This window comes from Mytilus galloprovincialis, chromosome 8, assembly GCF_965363235.1.
Source record: "Mytilus galloprovincialis chromosome 8, xbMytGall1.hap1.1, whole genome shotgun sequence".
Lineage (NCBI taxonomy): Eukaryota > Metazoa > Mollusca > Bivalvia > Mytilida > Mytilidae > Mytilus > Mytilus galloprovincialis.
This window is the reverse complement of record NC_134845.1, coordinates 20,261,222-20,280,333: the sequence shown is the minus strand read 5'-3', so window position 1 is coordinate 20,280,333 and position 19,112 is coordinate 20,261,222. Positions and strand designations below refer to the sequence as shown.

Sequence of the window (19,112 nt, the reverse complement as noted above, 5' to 3'; positions counted from 1 at the left end):
AAGACTTTTCATACGGAAATTGCATGAAATATTCATCTCTTACGACAACAGCAAACAATTATTTTTTTTTCATTTCATTACTTTTTTTAAAGGATGTTACAGTTTGAACTACTTGAAGGATAATTCAGGCATACGGCGTAGGCTTCCTTTGCCAACGCCTTCATTAGGATTATGCCAAGAAAGTTGTTTACCGGTCAATGTGTTTGCATTTTCCATCCAGGTAATTGTCACTACATAAATGTTTTTCATAACAGAACTGTTAATTACTATTAAATGAATGCCAATATTTGCATGTTTTTTTTTAAAATAAAAGTTTTCTACTTCGTGTCAATGACGACAATAAACAAATTGTTCTATCGAAATGTATAGTCGTAACTTAATAACTAACAAAAATATAATAATGACCCACCTTATATTTATCCTCTCTTATTGTAGAATAATATGTGTTTGTGTTTGGGTAAAATCCCGGAAAAAAATGGTTTGTCACCAAAGCAATGTGATGGAAAATGTCGAAAAATAAAACGGCATGATATCGATTCGTTCCCAAATGATTGTGGAAGTACCAAACATACAAATATTTTCAATGTGTATGTCACATCGCCAATTAGAATGAAAAATGAAAATGGTACGTACAGATAATTCAGGTGTTATGTTTTTTTTCTAGCAGTTGGCATTAAGCTGTTTAATTTATATATATATTAAACATATCATATATTGTGTAACGACGCTAGATTATACCTGACGAGGAAAGGTACTACCCGGGCATTGAAAGCTTTATTATTGTATAACCTTGGTTGTCGCCCGCGTCGGGCAAAGTGCAGAGGATTTGATGCCACGATATCTCATCAGCATCAGTGCGAGTCTCGGCTACACAAGAACAAAACAATTTGCTTCTGCACATTTACAGATTAAACATCGTTGGGCTGATATCACGTCGAATTATACATGTATTTTTATTGTAATTGGCGAGTCGGCCATAGTGCAAGGCGATTTGGTGCCACGATATATCAGTAGCAAGAGTTCGAGTCCAGTCGAGGGAAGAACAAAATGGTAGAATTTACAGATTTAACATTTTTTGCGCTGATATCAAGATGAATTATATACAGTTTTTTTTTGTAAATGAAGGCCTCAATTTCAACAAAAAAAAAACCGCATGCACGGTTATTGAAGTGACTACACATGCAAGCCCGAATCCTCGTAAGTCGTAATTTGAGATCCTCCGGGCAAAAAAAATTACTATCACTATTATAGACCACAACAAGGGTTGGTTAAGGGGTATGTAAAAGATTTGCTCTGTAAAGTTTTGGATAAGAGGGTTAAGGAAAGTTTCCCCTGAGAGCTTTTATGAAAAAAATAGAATTGGTACCTACCATCATTTGTTTCTAGTGATTCAGTCTTCAGTGCAGGACTATTACAGTTTTAAGAAATTTATTCCTCCTTCCAAACATCAATATTGAAAAAAGTTACCAGCGCATTGATTCGCGATAATTTGTATAACGAGCAAGATTATAAATTCAGTTTCAATACCACATGTCAAGAAAAGAATAATTTTATATCTTACTGATGAACCTTTCATAAAATGTTTATTATGAACAAATTTTCAAAATTAGCAGGCCAATTTGCTCATTCCAGCTAGAACACAGAAATTTATTAAAAAGATTTTTTAAAATCGAAAGTCTTTGTCCAATACATTTTAAGGTCATATGAAATGAGTGACTATTGGAAAATAATGTTTATCCAATTCTTGAACCTATGCATGTATATATCATAAAATTGGTCCTCTGTGCACGATTTTATCATTTTTACGCAAATATATCATATACTCGTCAATGTTTTTCTCTCTGTCTGTTATGTTTTAACAAATATGGCAGCTCATTAAATGCCGTGTTTTGATTCCGAGGTTTACCGGTTGTCACCTTAAAGTAAACAATCAACAAAAAAGTATGGATAGTTAGCACGTGTTTAACATGTACAATCAGATAATAGTTTATTTCAGTTACAGACCCATGCGTATTGCGATCACCGCATTTTTACGAGAAGGTTCACGCTAAGGTCACTTTGCATACGGAAAATATGTCGACGAATTGCTTCCTGGAAGCAAGAAATTACAAAAAAGTAAACTTCTTCTAAATGTGGACAAATTAACGAATTTTCTTCAGAAAATGTATATGTACATACGTTTAATAATGAAAACTATCCATTTTGTTATAAAAAAAACCCATATGTATATTGTTTTTTTAATTTGAGGTTTCATATGACTTTAATTCTTGATAGTGAAAGAATAATATAGCCTTCCAAGTGGGTTATATCGACATCAATTTTGTTTTGTTCGTGTTGTATATGACATTTTTCTATTTGACTGTCCACATGTTCAAGTCCATGGGTCCAGAAATTCTTGTAGTGTTTTTCAAAAAGATTTAACCCTCGATTTTTTCAATTCAATTTGATGAAAAAAGGAGCAGAAATGTATGATTCGTTTGGACCTCTCAATAGATACATGTCTAAGGTGTCAGAAATTTTATGACTTTAATGACTTGAAATTCTCAATTGGACGAAACTGTTTGACATTTTTACCCACTTTATGAAATATTGTGTATTAAATAAATGCAGATTGTTGCCATGTCTACACCAAAAAGAAATTATTTTTCACCATATAATACGATAAGTTATTGTTTTCATAATATTGACCATTGACTTTGAAATACAAGGAACGATATATTTTTGCTATGTATGTCCAATATAATCGATACTGTCTTGGAAATACTCATTACATTGTATGATTTCAGATTAGAAGAGAACTTATTGGTTTTAATGTAAAAGGTGATTTACATGTTAAAATTAATTCTTAAAGTTAGATTTAACGAATAGCATACATTTACGCTTCTTATCTTGTTATATTGTGTTACAAACTGAAAATTTTAGCTGTGTGTCAGACTTGAATTTATTATTGATGAACACCTTATTGTTTTAGGTAACTACAATACAAGTAAATTATGTGTTTTCCTATGCACTACCGACTCTCCTGACAAATACGAATTTATTCCTATGAATTGTGATCAAGTTGTAGCTGGAGGATTTTGTCAAGAGAAAAGTATGTATTCTATGATATGTTTCCCTCGTTTTTGGTTTTCTTACTCGCATTCGTTTTCGCCAAATCGATTGTGAATATATCTATCTACACAAGGATAGATCATTAACTACTGTTGCCTTAATTTCTTTATCGATAACATATATTCCTATCATATCATTATACAAGCTTACATATCGTCGCCAAAAAATGTTTATGAATAATTCATTCCATGAAGATTGTTCATTTTGAACACAACACCTTGTATTTAATTTCATTTTATCCTTATTTTGGAGTATATTGGAGTGTGTGTATTAAGTGTAAATAGTAAAACTCTTTTTCAATTTCGAAAACATTGCTGGGTGATAAATTGTTGATCAGTTTACAAATAATATGTTTAACATGTTTCACAATTTATAAGTGGTAGTACAATTCAGATCACCTGGATTGGGTGCATCGCAGACCGAGGAAGTCATGGTAGAGTAACTGATTATGAGAAATGAAATACATTGTACAGACAAGTCAGCAGTTGTTCATAAGTTTCATTGCAGTTATTAGGACTGACAAATATCTTTTTATCAAATGGAAAGTAAGAACAAAGAAAATACGCCATACATACCACATGCACTAAGTCATTTTATAATTAAATTATAATCCTGGTACCTTTGACTATTTACATTACTGGGTCGATGCCACTGCTGATGGACGTTTCGTCTCCGAGGATATTACCAGCCAAGTATTCAGCACTCCATGAATATCAATACTGTGGTCATTTTTATAAATTTCCTGTTTACAAAACTTTGAATTTTTCGAAAAACTCAGGATTTTCTTATCACAGGCATAGAATACCTTAGCCGTATATGGCACAACTTTTTGGAATTGTGGATCCTCAATGCTCTTCAACTTTGTAATTGTATTTCTTGAAACGCGCGTCTGGCGTACTGAATTATAATTATGGTACCTTTGATAACTAATTAGATGCCGTACAGAAGCTGTACTATTGACGATAATTTCTACCGACATTTGTTTTTCAAGAACTCGAAACAATAAAATTTTGTTATATTACAATCGAATGCTCCAATTTGTATTTACAAATTCTTAATTTTAAAATATAAAAGATCCAACAGATTCGTGCACGTACTCGATAGGATTGCACGAAGTCCACATACATTCCTGCTTTGATTGCGCCTTTTTGTTCCAATGCAACATTTGGACAAAATTTGAGTGTTTTATTTTTATTTAAAAATATTTGGGAAATTTTATATAGGTGAAACACTTTTGACATTAAACTGAACTATGATTACATTTATACTAATTAGAATATTAGTAGGCAAGAACGCTAAAACTTATAATTAGTATAATGATAAAGAATGTTTATGTTTTTTAAGAAGACAAGAATCAATTCTTCAAATTAAAAGAATATGGCACATGGAGGGATTCACTGGATAGTTGCAAAAAAGATATAGACTCTTACCTGTATGGAAACATTTCTACTTTAATAGAAGCCAAGGAAATGATCAATAGATCTACATTTGAAGGGAAAACCGGCCTCTGGCATTGGATTGGTATAGCAAGACAAATTTATCTATCATCAGACACAGGTATTAATTTATTTACAATCAGTTACAGGTACCTTAAAATACCGATGAAAATTTGCTTTACTTCGAGTTTACTTATTTGCGTGGTTGCACCTTTAAATCTTTGGTTTTTCAATAACATACCAAACAATTAAAAGTTGATTTTAAACGAATAACAATAAAACAAAATAGCAATTGATAGGATTAGTAAATGCAGAAGAATAGCTATCTGACAAATGTAAAACAAGAAGATGTGGTATGATTGCCTATGAGACAACTCTCCACAAGAGACCAAATGACACAGAAATAAACAACTATAGGTTACCGTACGACTTGATTTACTGCGACAGATGGTTGCTTACCACAACTGGAGCTTTAGTTAAGGTAGATGCCATAAGATGCATCCTATATAAACCAATAATTTACAAACTACAATTTCCATCCACCATTGTCTTCATAAGGAAATGCTGGTACCAAGTCAGAAATATGACTGTTGTTTTCAATCTGTCGAATGTGTGTGAGATATGAATTTGCCATCTGTCAGTTTTGGAATTTCCGTCGTTTATTTTTACCTTTTTTATATGGCACTTAAATCGACCGTTTCGCTACAAATTCTGTTTTGCTAATTACCGCCTCTTTTATCGTTACTATTTTCATTGAATACCAGTTAATGGTTTTGGAATTGCATGATGGACCATTGGAATTGTTTTTTGAATTATTCGTATGATGGTACGTCTAGTGATGAATATTTCATACAAATTCAAGACGAGAACAAAATAAAGTCTGAAATAAGCTTTTTCATACCAAATGTGGCATGCTGAAAACTTATTTTGTAGACAATATGCCTGTCCAATTAAGGATAGGATTGATAGTTTTAATAAACAGTACATTAAGAAGTTTAATGCTTCACCTTAATGGGTTATGTATTGATATCATTTCAAATAGTCGTTGCAGTCGTATTTTTTAGGCCTATTTTTCAGTTGCAAAACAAAAAGTAAGACTATCCTTTTACAATCTTATCGGAATATATTGACACGATTTAAAAAAAAACTATGTAAACGAACTGGAGTCGGTTTCACAAAAAAACTTACTAAGTATACTGAATTGTTCATGACTTACGACCAATCCTAGTTCTAATTTTTTGTGTGTGATATCAACTCTTTAGTTTAATTATATGATTTGACATTTAGTACGACGTCCATTTTCAAAATATTCAATACAGAACTAATATCTGCGTATAGCCAACATAAGAGTATTGAAGATACTAGAATGCTTAATAGATCAAAGTCAAAGACTTTAACATAAAATTGATGGTTGGACCCCTGATGATGGCACTTCTGTCATAATAAATAGATCTATTGAATAACAATTAAATATAAATATTTATGCAATCTTCCTACAACCGTAACAAACCATCTGATATGTTGTAAGTGTCAGAATCCAACTAGTAGTTCTTTTTTATATCGTATGTGCAATGTATATATGAACGGAGAACCTAGAAAGTAAATTTCAGAATTTTTACTTATTTTTTACAAAATCTTTCATATCAAAATACACAATATATATTATACATCTGTACAACACGATAATAATGAATGAAATACATAAACACTATAATACCATATTACATAACATATAACATAATACAATAGCTTGGCCTAGAAAAGGAGTCAACTAAGCTAAGCACAAAATACCCTTGTTAGTCAAAACAAATCACCCAGTGTATTAAAAATAACATAATAAAATTACTTATTTAAGAAAAAATTTAAAAAACGGGATGGAGAGAGGGAAAATTTTTCAAAATCCAAATAAAAACTTGTGTTGTACTGTTATACCACTGTCCCAGGTTAGGGGTGGGTTGGGATTCCGCTAACATGTTTAACCCCGCCAAATTATTTATGTATGTGCCTGTCCCAAGTCAGTCTGGAGCTTGTAGTTCAGTGGTTGTCGTTTGTTTATGTGTTACATATTTGTTTTTCGTTCATTTTTTCATATAAATAAGGCCGTTATTTTTCTCGTTTGAATTGTTTTACATTGTCTTATCGGGGCCTTTTATAGCTGACTATGCGGTATGGGCTTTGCTCTTTGTCAAATGATTGTAGACATATTATCTAATCATATTCAAGGTGACTGGTACTAAGGTGATTTAAGCATAAAATAATAATAATAAAAAAACAAAAACAAAAAACAAAAAACAAGAAAGTTTAACTCATCATTTCATACGGCTAACCTTTAGTCAAATTTTTGATACAAATATGCATGTACTTTTTGTTCATTTTCACAATATTGAAAAATACCCAGACGAATTACATGATTATTCTTTTCAATCTGTGACAGGAATATCTATTGCCACCAAGTCGGTAATTCAGTGTAAGAAGTGTCACGGGTCACGTTGTTATTTTACGTCTGATTGTGATAATCAGAATGAACAACTATTGGCTGTATGTAGCAGTGATCAGCGTCAACCAAAACCCACCAAAGATGGTAGGAGTGTTTACAAACCCTTGTTGTATAGAAACGTATGCTACTTTAAGGAAGGTTGCTAGAACCAGATGCATAAATAAAGTATACCGCTGTTCAAAAGTCATTAATCGATTTGGGAGTAAACGAATTCGGGTCACAAACTAAAACCCAGAGAAACACATCAATCAAAAGACGAAAACAAAGGAATAACAGGAAGACTTAACTGCCACAAAAACAAACGCCAACATATATAGAATCGATCTTTTTGGTAACAACTGCTATATTCCTGTCTTGAAAAAGGACATTTTTAGAAAAAAAAAATGATGAGATGAAACTGGTTTTATGTAGTCAAACCTCCCGCTTTTATGACAATATTAAAAACAATCGCTTATATGATTACACTACATGACAGCAATACAATAAAAACACAAACGGAACGCACAAACAAATAATATAAAAGTCGACAAAACATGCAAACCGAAGAACAACAACAATGAAAACAGCAGGTATTTTACAGATTAATACACTATGTGTCTTACAATTTAGCTTTCGATATGAGTTAACTTCTGAATTCAAGTCACTATACACGTTTTCAAACAACATTTTGATATCCGATCGAACCTAAGTTTGTATGTCGAACGACAAGCTAAAACAATAATTTATGAATTTGAAAATAAATCGCTTTTTAAACTGGTAGTAACTGACATTCTAGTATGTGTTTATCATTTACATTTAAGGACAACGATTAACGAATAATTGTGTATCTACTGCACAATATATTAATGTTTATTTACAATTTCTATATTATTTTTAGATACCAAGACTAACACCATAGAAATTATCCTTCCTCTAATCGGATGTTTTATTGTCATAAGCTTGGTAACGTTAGCAGTATGCTACATCAGGTATTATGTGTATCCATCTAGTAATTCATTAATTTACGTCAATGATAAAACTCGTGATGAATATGTTTCAACTATTCTATACACATTTTGGTCAGTCACATACACCCCTCCCCCAATAAAAAACAACAAAAAAAACCCCCAAAACTACAACCAATAAACATTAGGAAAATGTAAAATAAAACAAATCAATTTTAATAGAGGAACGAAGAATATTATTTGTTACATAGTGTGCTAGTGACCTAATACGGTGTATATGGGATCAGTAAAATCCATATGGAATTTACTGATCCCATATATACCGTAGTAGGTCACTATCACACTATGTAACGAATTTATCTTACCGACTATCTTAGCGTGTGAAATTTAGACCTATCTAAATGAGCAAGTCTTCAATACTGTTAGCATTAAGAAACTACTCCATTGATCTTACAAAATCAGATACCAACAAACAATAACAACTTGTTAGGTTGAAATGTTTTTAATGTGTTTTTAATTAATTTAAATCTTAATAATCAGTGCAGTTTTGGTTTAATAAAGGGACGTAACACCACTACTATCCGTGAATGAAATAAGCCCCGCCTGCTTACTACCTTATATGGAATATAAAGGGACGTAACACTACTACTAACCGTGTATGAGATAAGCCCCGCCTCCCTACTAACCTAATATCAAATATACACGGTCTCCACAAGGGCGCTTATAACCAATCACATTCCTAGAAATGTATAGGAGGTAAAATAAATACTTATACATCCCGGCATTGTGTTATTGTTCTATGGTAAGTTTGTATTCTTGTCTTTATTTTTTTTAATGTGCTTTGTCTCTATGCATTTTAGTGCATTTTTGTAACATATTTGTTTGTTTTACAGTGATTAAGATTATTACACGATCCTGACCACTATTTTTGACATTTTTACGTATTATGTCTGTTTGTTTTGTTCACACATCGTTGTCAATATAGTGTAATTGGATGCGACTGTCATACACGTGAAAGGTTTAGCTAGCTATAAAACCAGGTTAATCCGTCATTTTCAACATAAGAAAATGCCTGTACCATGTCAGGTATACGTAAGTTGTTATCCATTCCTTTGATGTGTTTGAGCTTTTGATAAAGGGCTTTCCGTTTTGAATTTTCCTTAAAGTTCAGTATTTTTATAATTTTACTTTTTACATGTTGTTTCGATTCATAGCTATTAAAAAGATAGTCAACATGAAATTGACATTCATTAATTGACTGTTGTTCAAAGCCACGGTCGGCACTTATCTCGTTTCAGTTAGTTTTTATTGGCGAAGTACCCGAAAAGTACCTTTAAAATTCGGCCATACAACTTCGATTAGAGGTGCAGCACAGCTATCAAACTGTGTGTTGACATACTAACGATACTGTAGTTGAACTACTTAGATCAATCATCCACCGAAACCACCTTTGGTATTGACAATGCTTCATTTATCATGTTTGCCAATACTTCCGTAACTAAAATATTTTTTACGCATGAATAAAATGAGTAATGCATCACAATAATTTTCAGGCGACGAGAAGGGATGAAAGCAGAGAACGACAGCGCCAGTACCAACCATTCCTCACAATATACAAATGGTCCTAGAAATATTCACAGTCTAAAGGCAGTTATCACCAGCAAACTCAGCTTTTGGAATGACACACCAAACTGTCAAGATAATTTGTCAGATGTATCGTCTGTTGTAACACTCGTAAATTTGTTCAAAAATAGATCTTATTGAAAGGGAATGTAAACACAGTGTAACCTGTCTTATCCGACACACTGGGGGACCAGAAAAAAAATGTCGTATTAAGCAGGTTGTTGGATAATCAGTTTTTTTCTGGAAGGATATACATATTTTGGGACCATGAAAATGTGTCGGTTAAAGTAGGATGTTGGAATACTCAGGTGTCGGATAAGCCAGGTTGCACTTTAATCGTAAATATGATTCGATTATAACATTTACCGATGATTTCTTGCTTATGGATTGACTTTGCAAAATGTTTTCTTGTTGTGGACTGATAATATCAATCACATTCAGTCAATTGATATTTAAATAGTTTGAGTGCGTCATTATAAATATCTTTCTATCAGATCTTAACATATACAATTGTACAAAGTGTGATAATAAACATTGACAAATAACTATATTAAAAATTTCAATTATTTCCTTTGGTGCCGCATACTTGTCATTATAGTTGTTTGCTTTGTACGTATTGAATAAAATAATTTTACAATTACAAATTTAGGTGTTTTCAAACATTAGTAATTCGTTAATGTACCTGTATGCATATGCCAACATTATTGTCTTCGTTGAGTTTGATTCAATTGACGACATATATCTGTTATGAAAATGATTTTTACAAATAGGTAGAAAAAACATAGCATAAATTACCTGAGGACCATTCGAAGCTAAAAGTAGAAAATAACCACATCACTATGACAACATACGGTAACCAAAAAAAAAAAAAACAACAAAAAAAAAACAAGTTACACTGATTATCCAGTAACTTTTGTGGTATCACAATAGCAATGGCTAAAACAGTTTATCAAATTGCATTTAGATTTCTTCTCCAATTAACTGATTAACTGGTAAAATATTTAAGCAGATTGCTCAAGTGAAAGGTTGTTAGTACGAAGTGAGTGCTGTGAAATAAGAATTAATACTTACCATCCAGATCCAGTTAGAAGCTGATGTCTTTGTCATGAATTTGAAACCAAATGATGACTTACCATAAATATGAGTCGCTGATTTAGAAGGTCTTACTGTGACATGTAAACTTCAATCATAAATAGATCTAATAGATAATGAGTTCAAAACGTTCTTTTGTAAGTCTGTAATTTATAGCTACATTTTCCAACAACAGGTTGTGCGTAATTGTAATTTGAACAATTTTTTCAAAAGCTTTTCTTTTTAATCTTCTACTATTAAGCGGGAATAATCCAAATTACCATAAAATCAGCAAAATATTTCTAACAAATATCCACTTTTATCATTTTATAAGTAATTTGTTTGTTACATTATTTCCCTGATTATTGAACTATTATCCTTTCTTCTTAAAAGAACACCATAATTTATTTTTTATATGATTAAATTTTGGAAAACAAAACAGTTTAAATTATTTTTTTGAGCACATTCAAAGTTCTATGAATATTTCAAATTCCTTTATAAATTAAGTAGGTATCGTCCTGCCTAAAGTCACCAGTTCTTTATTGACATGTATTTTTATTGGTATGGTACAATTATAGATTAACTGTTTTGTAAAACTTTAAATTATTCAATTTAGTCCTTATGAGTTTCTACTACCCAGAATAAGACGACAAGTATAAGCATTATTTGGCAAAACCTTACCTATATTTTTTGTTCTCAATGCTGTTAAACTTTGTATTAATTTTGCATTTCTTTTTTTTTTATTCAAGTGGTATTGATGAATCTTTTGTAAGCAAAATCAAAAGTCTGGTATCATTTATTATTTTGTTAATATACAAGGACTCAATAAAAAGTATTTACCCTTAATGCCAGCAGATCAGTAAGTCTTATAGAAAATTTTATCAAAATCACAAATACTTTTATACTTCATCTTAGAAAACAAAGCTATATAATATTGACCTGCAAAACAAGTTTTGAACTAATATTTTATCAAATTTATTTATGAAGAATGTTTTCATGTAAAAGTTAGACCTTCTAAATCAGTGACTCATTTGATGGTTAGTACCTATTTGGTTTGAAATTCATGACAGACATTATCTCACTGGAACTGGATTGTAAGTATTAATTTCCATTCCACAGCACACACTTCATACTAACAACCTTTCACTTCAGCAATCTGTTAAAATATGTTACTAATTGATCAGTTAGTTGGAGAAGAAATCTAACTGAAATTTGTTAAACTGTTTTAGCAATTGCTTTTGTAATACCACAAAGGTTACTGGATAAGCACAGTAACATATTTCTAAATAGAAAAAAATACGCATGTGCATTAGTAACTTCACAAAAATGGGGAAGATATCAGTTGCTCTTAAAGATCCTCCTGCTCAAGAAGTGGCGCCTACCTTTTAGCTCATTGGAAGTACATGTTGTGTGACATGTCTCAAAATGAACTTTGGTTACTAGAATATGAAAAAAGGGTAATTTTAAGTAGGAAAACTATGTGATTTCTTTTAACACAGTACTCGGAGGGAAAACATTAGCATATCATACTATGTAACAAGATTCCAGTTATTTGTCCCGTATTATACACTCAGTTCTGTTGTATATCCGTTCGGTGACACTGATAGATGATTATAGATCAATAATAACGGCAATCAACCTTATCACTCACATCGTCAAATAGACTGCAAATTAAAACATAAGCTCCGCCCGATCAGTTGAAATAACATTGGTAATATCAATGATATTAATCGTCCACAACACATTAGTGCTTCTCCAATTAAAACAGTTGCAAGGGCAACTTAAATATGAAATTGCAGTGCATATAAATCTAAAGTTTTTGAAAAAGGCTTGGTTAAAACTGTTTAGTTAATATGTGGCTGTTGAAAGTAAAAGTGTAGTAACACAACTTTGATAAGAAGACAATTTACATACAATTATCGTCTCATTGGTGGCTTCACGCTAACACAAAATGGCTGCTAATTTAAAATTGGTGGATTTAAAACTTTGGTTGTATAAACTCTTCCAAAGTATTTTTCATCTTCATAAGACAGATAAGTGGCACATGATAAAATCTATTTAACGGCATGTTCCGACAAAGAATAAAAAAAACCAATGTGAAGTAAAACATGTATACCAAGAGTTAAAAACAGGACAAGACAGTGTCAGAGATGCAAAAGATACCAAAGCTATTCAAACATAGTGGTCGAAAACAAACTGACGATACCACGGCAAAAAACGAAAAAACATCAACGGACAAACAATATATCACAACAAAGAAAAAAAGGCTGCTAAACACTAAACCTAAGAAAATGGTCGAAGTAGTTATACCCTGCCACTGATCCAAATCATTCAATTTTGGTGATATGGTCAATGGTGACTACTTGGTTTGTGAATTTGATTCAATTCTTGAAATACAATAAAAACACCAGCGGCTTCATCCTAGTATTCACTCATCACAGTTAGCAGGCTTATAATTCAGGGATAATATAGATTCAGTCATCAACTTACTGAATATACTCCTGGTAAAGATTTCTTCAAGTGATCGATATTCAAAAAAGGAGATGTGATATAATATCAAGTGAGACAACTATCCTACAAATTTCAAATGAAATGGATTAAGGAAATTATGGCAACCGTACGCGTACGGCCTTCAACAATAAGAATAACCCATACCGTAAAGTCTGCCATAAAAAATGCTCTGACATGAAAAATAAGAAATAACTCTCTAAACTTCAAGCTACAATTATTGGATGGTGTAAACTTCCAACTTACACCATTCACCATTGTACCATTGTACCATTCACCATACACCATACCATAATCTATAAGACGATTCGTCATCACCTTTGCACCATACACCTTACACATTACACCATAATGCAATTTAATTTCAAAGAAAGTGTGCGACTACAATTTGTTTTATTTGTTTTAAAAAACGATCGCCTGTTACACAATGACACCATTCCCCTTACACCATACAACCCCTTACATTGCACCATATACCATACACCGTTACACCATAAAATTTTGTGTATGCAAAATGCATAGATGTTAGCACGGTTGTTTTGTCTGATTCGTGTATAGTATATGAACGGGATGAAATTGCGAACACATCGACATTTTTACAGCGACTTGCAACTTAACCCGTTGATTGAGTGAATGTATATGTCTTTTTTTTATATAATATCTCTTAATTAAATTAATTAATTTGTATGCAAAAATCATTTCAAAGATGTTTTGAAATCCTTAAAAAAACCAGCAACCAATGATATTAAACGTCCAAACACACATTAGTGTTGCTCCAATTACAACCGTTGCAAGGGCAAATTAAATATGAAATTGCAGTTCATTGAAATCCAAAACTTTTGCAAATGTTTGGTTAAAACGACCTAGACACCTTACAGATTACAACATAACGCAATTTAATTTCAAAGAAAGCGTGCGACTATAATTTGATTTATTTAGAAAACGATCGCACATAACACCAATACACCATTCCCCCTACACCATACACCTCCTACTTTTGCACCATATGCCATACACCGTTTCATCAACACGTTGGTTTAGGAAGTTTACACCATCCAAGGGCTGTACATACATCATTTGTACATAAAATGGAGGGGATAAACATGGTTATGAGCGCTCAGCACTCCCAATAACCTTTGACAGTCGTGTTTAGCATAACACAAGGACAACATGCAACGGATTAATTGTAATTAAAGACGTCATAAACAGAATAATCATGAGTCTTATAACTGTACACAAATAAAGGATACAAATTGAGATGTGTTTTTGATGTTTCAAAATTTTTCAAAATTTCAAAACAAGATTTAACCACTGTGTTAAACTCATTAACCATTTGATAATAAGTTTGTTCAAAGGATTCATATGTTTCAATAGATCAGTTCAGTAATTGTAGTTTGTTGGTGTGTTTCTCGTTTCTCTTTTTGTTTCTTTCCTAAAATAATATCTTTATTGCACTGTTTTTGCTGTTATGACAAATTACTTGACCTACAGCAGTTAATTTGTCTGGATAACCAGAGAATTTTTTCAGTGAATTCATATTTTTAGGTAGTTTGCTAATTTTACAATTCATAGTTATTACAATCATTTTTATATAGATTAGCCCGTTGATTGTCCCGTTGAAATGGTTTTACACTAGTAAATTTTGGGGCCCTGTATAGCTTGCAGTTCGGTGTGAACCAAGGCTCTGTGTTGAAAACCGTCATTCGACCTATATTGGTTAACCTTTATAAAATGTGACTTGGATAACGAGTTATCTCATTGGCACGCATGCCACATCTTCCTATATTTTTCCACAGAAAAAGCCAATCCGAGTCGTTTCTAACTCATTTTTCTTGTAGTTCTTAGAAACATTGACAGAACTCAACGAGAACATGCTCTTGTGAAGTGTATCAAAAATTATGCATTAAAGACCTATCTGTACTTATTTTGACTGAAGGACATTTTGTATTTGATGAGGTTTTTATCGCGGTAACATATAAGAGAAAGATGAAATTACTATCATAAACATAAAGGTACAGAACAAATGGATAACCACAAAATTGTAAAATGGTCGTCTCCCCAACTAGCTCTATTTTATATTCAAAATTATAAAAATGCAAAACAACATTACCTTGAACTATACTTATTATTGCAATCTGTGTAAAATACCACAAAATAAACAAAAACAATCCTATGGAAAAGTTTACTAAAATTAAACGTTCTACTGTCCTGATATGAATTTTAATCGAGTACACGATTCTTATTTTACAAATAAACCATAAGCTATTCGTATTCTTGCATTTCATTCATTGCCTTATAACGGCCAACCAAATCGTTATGGGTCCAACTTATTTACGGAGGGGTGATTTCAACATAACCATTTGGAACAATTGGTTTATTAGCTTTCTTGTAAGCAGCAACCGCCTATCGCGGAAATTATGATAGGAAATACATGCCCGGGAATATTGTATGAATTGGGAGATATATTATCCGTCTGTAGGTGCTGCTGCAATGTTGCTACATAAAATGGAAAATTCTAAATTGGGGAGCTGAAATCATCTCTTTTGTATAGTTTTGTATTGGACTGACACCAGTTGTCAATTTCTAGGTGTAAGCCAAGATATGAGACACACTTAACAGTATCTGTTGTACTTTCATCTCTAGTTGTTCGATTGGGTAGATGCTTTCAATAGAGTCACCAAATGTTGAATTATTTAATGAGAGAACATTATCTTTAAAGGGGAAAGTAATATTAAAGAATATTGCTAACTTCTTTTCTTCCTTCCGAAGAAGATCCTGTATGAAGTCAGCCTAAAAAGAATAAAACAACAAGTCGACAAGAAGAAGGGTTCAATTGGTTTCAATTGTCGATAGTAAGATAAAACAAAGTCCTTCAAACGTAACAAATATGTTGTCTCCAAAGACAAGAAGCATCTTGATGATGTTATTTTCAGAGAATTCTTAGTTTGAATCAGAGATATGTTTTACAGAGTAGGATTACTCTCTCCCTAAGACAAATAACTTGTATCTACGTTTGACGTTATTTTTTCAATTTGTGTATTAGTTTGAAATGGGGAATACTCATGTAACGAGTAGAAAAGCCAAATGTTTAAATACTATTACAAGATGACATAGTCCTAGATTGTATGTATTCTTAAAGATCTTTCGAGCTTTCGAGAATCCACATCCGTTTCACTAGAATAGGCTGCTATACAATAAATTTGAAGTTCGGCTTTGATTGTTGATAAAATTGATGTAAATAATTCAGAAAAAGGACTTGGAAGACCCAGCAATATATATATTGTTGTTTGTATGGACTCTTAGGTAGTTTGGGTATTTAATACAGTGTTTGAGGATCCTGTAGCTTTGGTTATAAATCTCAAAAGGAACGTAAAACAGACCTATGATTTTCCTGGATTTCCTTAGTAGTAAGTGTCTTGAGAGTATTTGTTGAGTTTAAAAGTGAATTGTCAATACCTATATCATTTATCAAGCAGTTTATGTAATAATATGTATTCAAAATAACGATGGTGTTTTGGGATTTATCTGTAACTGATAATAATGATATAATAACAACAAATTCGGTTGATATACATATTACAAAAAGTAAAATATATGTTGTGCAATCTTGAATTTAATCAAACAAATATTGGTGAAAACATATCAAGTATGTTAACACAAGTCATGTATTTCAGTAACGTTCTGTGTTCATGTTAACATTTAATAAACAATATAAAACTTGTCCTCTATTACTACACCGATAACAGTCTTGCAAAACTGTCCTATGAATCGAAGTTATATTGCCAATGAGACAACTGTCCACAAGTGACCAAAATGACACAGACATTAACAACTATAGGTCACCGTACGGCCTTCAACAATGAGCAAAGCCCATACCGCATAGTCAGCTATAAAAGGCCCCGATAAGACAATGTAAAACAATTCAAACGAGAAAACTAAAGGCCTCATTGTAGTCATGCATATTTATCGCTTATATTAAATTGATAAAGATTTTATCGAGGTCGCACCAACTGTTTCTACAGCTAAGATCAGTCACATGTAACATGATCTCGTCAATTCGCACGACGAAGCCATTGTTTATGACAGAACACACATTCTAGATTATGTATTTTTGTTTCCGTCAGTTCGAAAGTACTTGATCATTTCAACTCCTTTGTATTTCATAATATGTGTCATGAACAAAGACATATATTTGATTGAATAATGATTTCCTCGTAACAAATGATAGAAATTTCGGAGCTCCCGTATTTGATCCTTTACCCTTAAAATGAAAATGCCAGAGGTTGATTATAAAAAATGTTTTACTGTGTTAAAAAAAACTTCGACTTAAACAATGAAAACTTATACGTTGGACATGAAATATTTTGTCGATGAAGAAAATTAAATCATGTCACTTCTGAAATAAGTTTGTCGATAAGTACCGATTATCAGGTTATCTACATGTTGATATCGTAAAATATCAGCTGCGAGACATAATATGAAGCTTTTTGTCGAGTGAGCGTAGCGAACGAGATCAAAAAGCCTTCATATAATGTCAAGCAGCTGATATTTTACAATATCAATATGCAGATAATCTGATAATCGATTTATCGGGTTATATTTGCGTGTTTCGGAAGTGTTTTCTTTGCTTCACCAGCACACAAAAGATGACTTAATAAGTTCGGGTCAAAGTTATTAACGTCGGTTCAAACATTATGACGTCGCTGATATGTCCGGGTCAAAGTTATTAAGGCCGGGTCAACGTATTTGACGTCACAAAGACATGATACGAAATAATATTAAGAGCTGAACAGAGTGATATAGACAGTGGGACGACCGATAACGTAACTTATTCTGACGGTAAAGAAACGCGAATTCGATCACTACTCTGTTACGGGCTGTAACAGGTTCTTCAGAATTATCAACTGAACATATTTCAATATTATGAATATCTATTTTAGATAGCATACATGTATATGTTGAAATATCATATTCTTGGGTCAATGTGAAAATGTCTTGGATAATAGCAAACTAAAAAGCTACGATGCTAATTTTGGTGAATAACAAGCCCTCCTGCAATAACAAAAATGTCTATCGTATCAGTCAAAACATTATTAGAATATAATTGATCTAAATCTGTTGATCGCCATTATGTTGTCTCTTTTTGGACTTTGGGATGTTAGTTACCAATTTTCTTTGGTGTCTTTCTGCTTTTGTAACTCTAAAATAATATCAATGGTCGATAAAAAGACACGAGACGACATACAACACCGTGGCCAAAATCCTATAGAAAAAATTCAGAAATGCGCTTCGGACGAATGAAAATTCTAATGTGTTGTTTTCATCCCCCATTACCCCACTCATTCACTAATATGTTTCAAGGATTTACATAATTATCACCAATAATATCAATTGAACATATCAACAAAACCTTGTAATCAAACGAATTCCCGATTTTCCCAAAATAATAAATGTCTCTTGATATTGTTACGTCGTTGATTTGATTTCAAAAGAACATATATATGTACTCTCACATGTCGTTATTTTGAACTCATATAACATGAAAATGCATGATCACTAAGTAAAGAGCAATATTAAACTATTAATATGAAACTTAAAAAGAATTTTGTTGACCTACAAAATATATGAATTGCAACGTTTCGTAGTATCATTTAAACATACCTTTGTTATATGTAATTAAACTATTTTATAAACAAGTCTTTATTCAAAAAGAAGTCAAATTACTTTTGGTTTGAAACAATTAGAATTATATAGATATTGTGTTTCCTAATTAATTCCTGAGATCAACTTCCGTTCATTGTGTGAGAATTAATTTCATTTTAACGAATGGATACGTTGGTATTTGGGTTTGACACTAAGATAACATTTAATATCGCTTTTGGTTTTTATGTGCACTGTATTTTGAATATTGTTACAATTCGA

General features: G+C 32.0%; 1 protein-coding gene across 1 annotated transcript; it reads left to right on the top strand.

Annotated features, from left to right (window-relative positions):
- The first annotated feature begins 441 nt into the window (after window positions 1–441).
- LOC143043166 (uncharacterized) lies at window positions 442–10,167 on the top strand. The gene is made up of 6 exons (XM_076215595.1): window positions 442–625; window positions 2,972–3,091; window positions 4,456–4,668; window positions 6,982–7,128; window positions 7,922–8,012; window positions 9,542–10,167. Exons 1-6 carry the CDS (start codon window positions 442–444, stop codon window positions 9,750–9,752), a joined length of 966 nt encoding a protein of 321 aa, XP_076071710.1. The 3' UTR covers window positions 9,753–10,167.
- Window positions 10,168–19,112: the final 8,945 nt, after the last annotated feature.

Excerpts from the sequence above, each read along its gene's own strand:
- LOC143043166 (XM_076215595.1), top strand. The coding sequence starts at position 442 with ATGTGTTTGTGTTTGGGTAAAATCCCGGAAAAAAATGGTTTGTCACCA. Across the intron at positions 626-2,971 it reads TAGAATGAAAAATGAAAATG|GTAACTACAATACAAGTAAA; the intron begins GTACGTACAGAT and ends TTATTGTTTTAG. Across the intron at positions 3,092-4,455 it reads AGGATTTTGTCAAGAGAAAA|AAGACAAGAATCAATTCTTC; the intron begins GTATGTATTCTA and ends ATGTTTTTTAAG.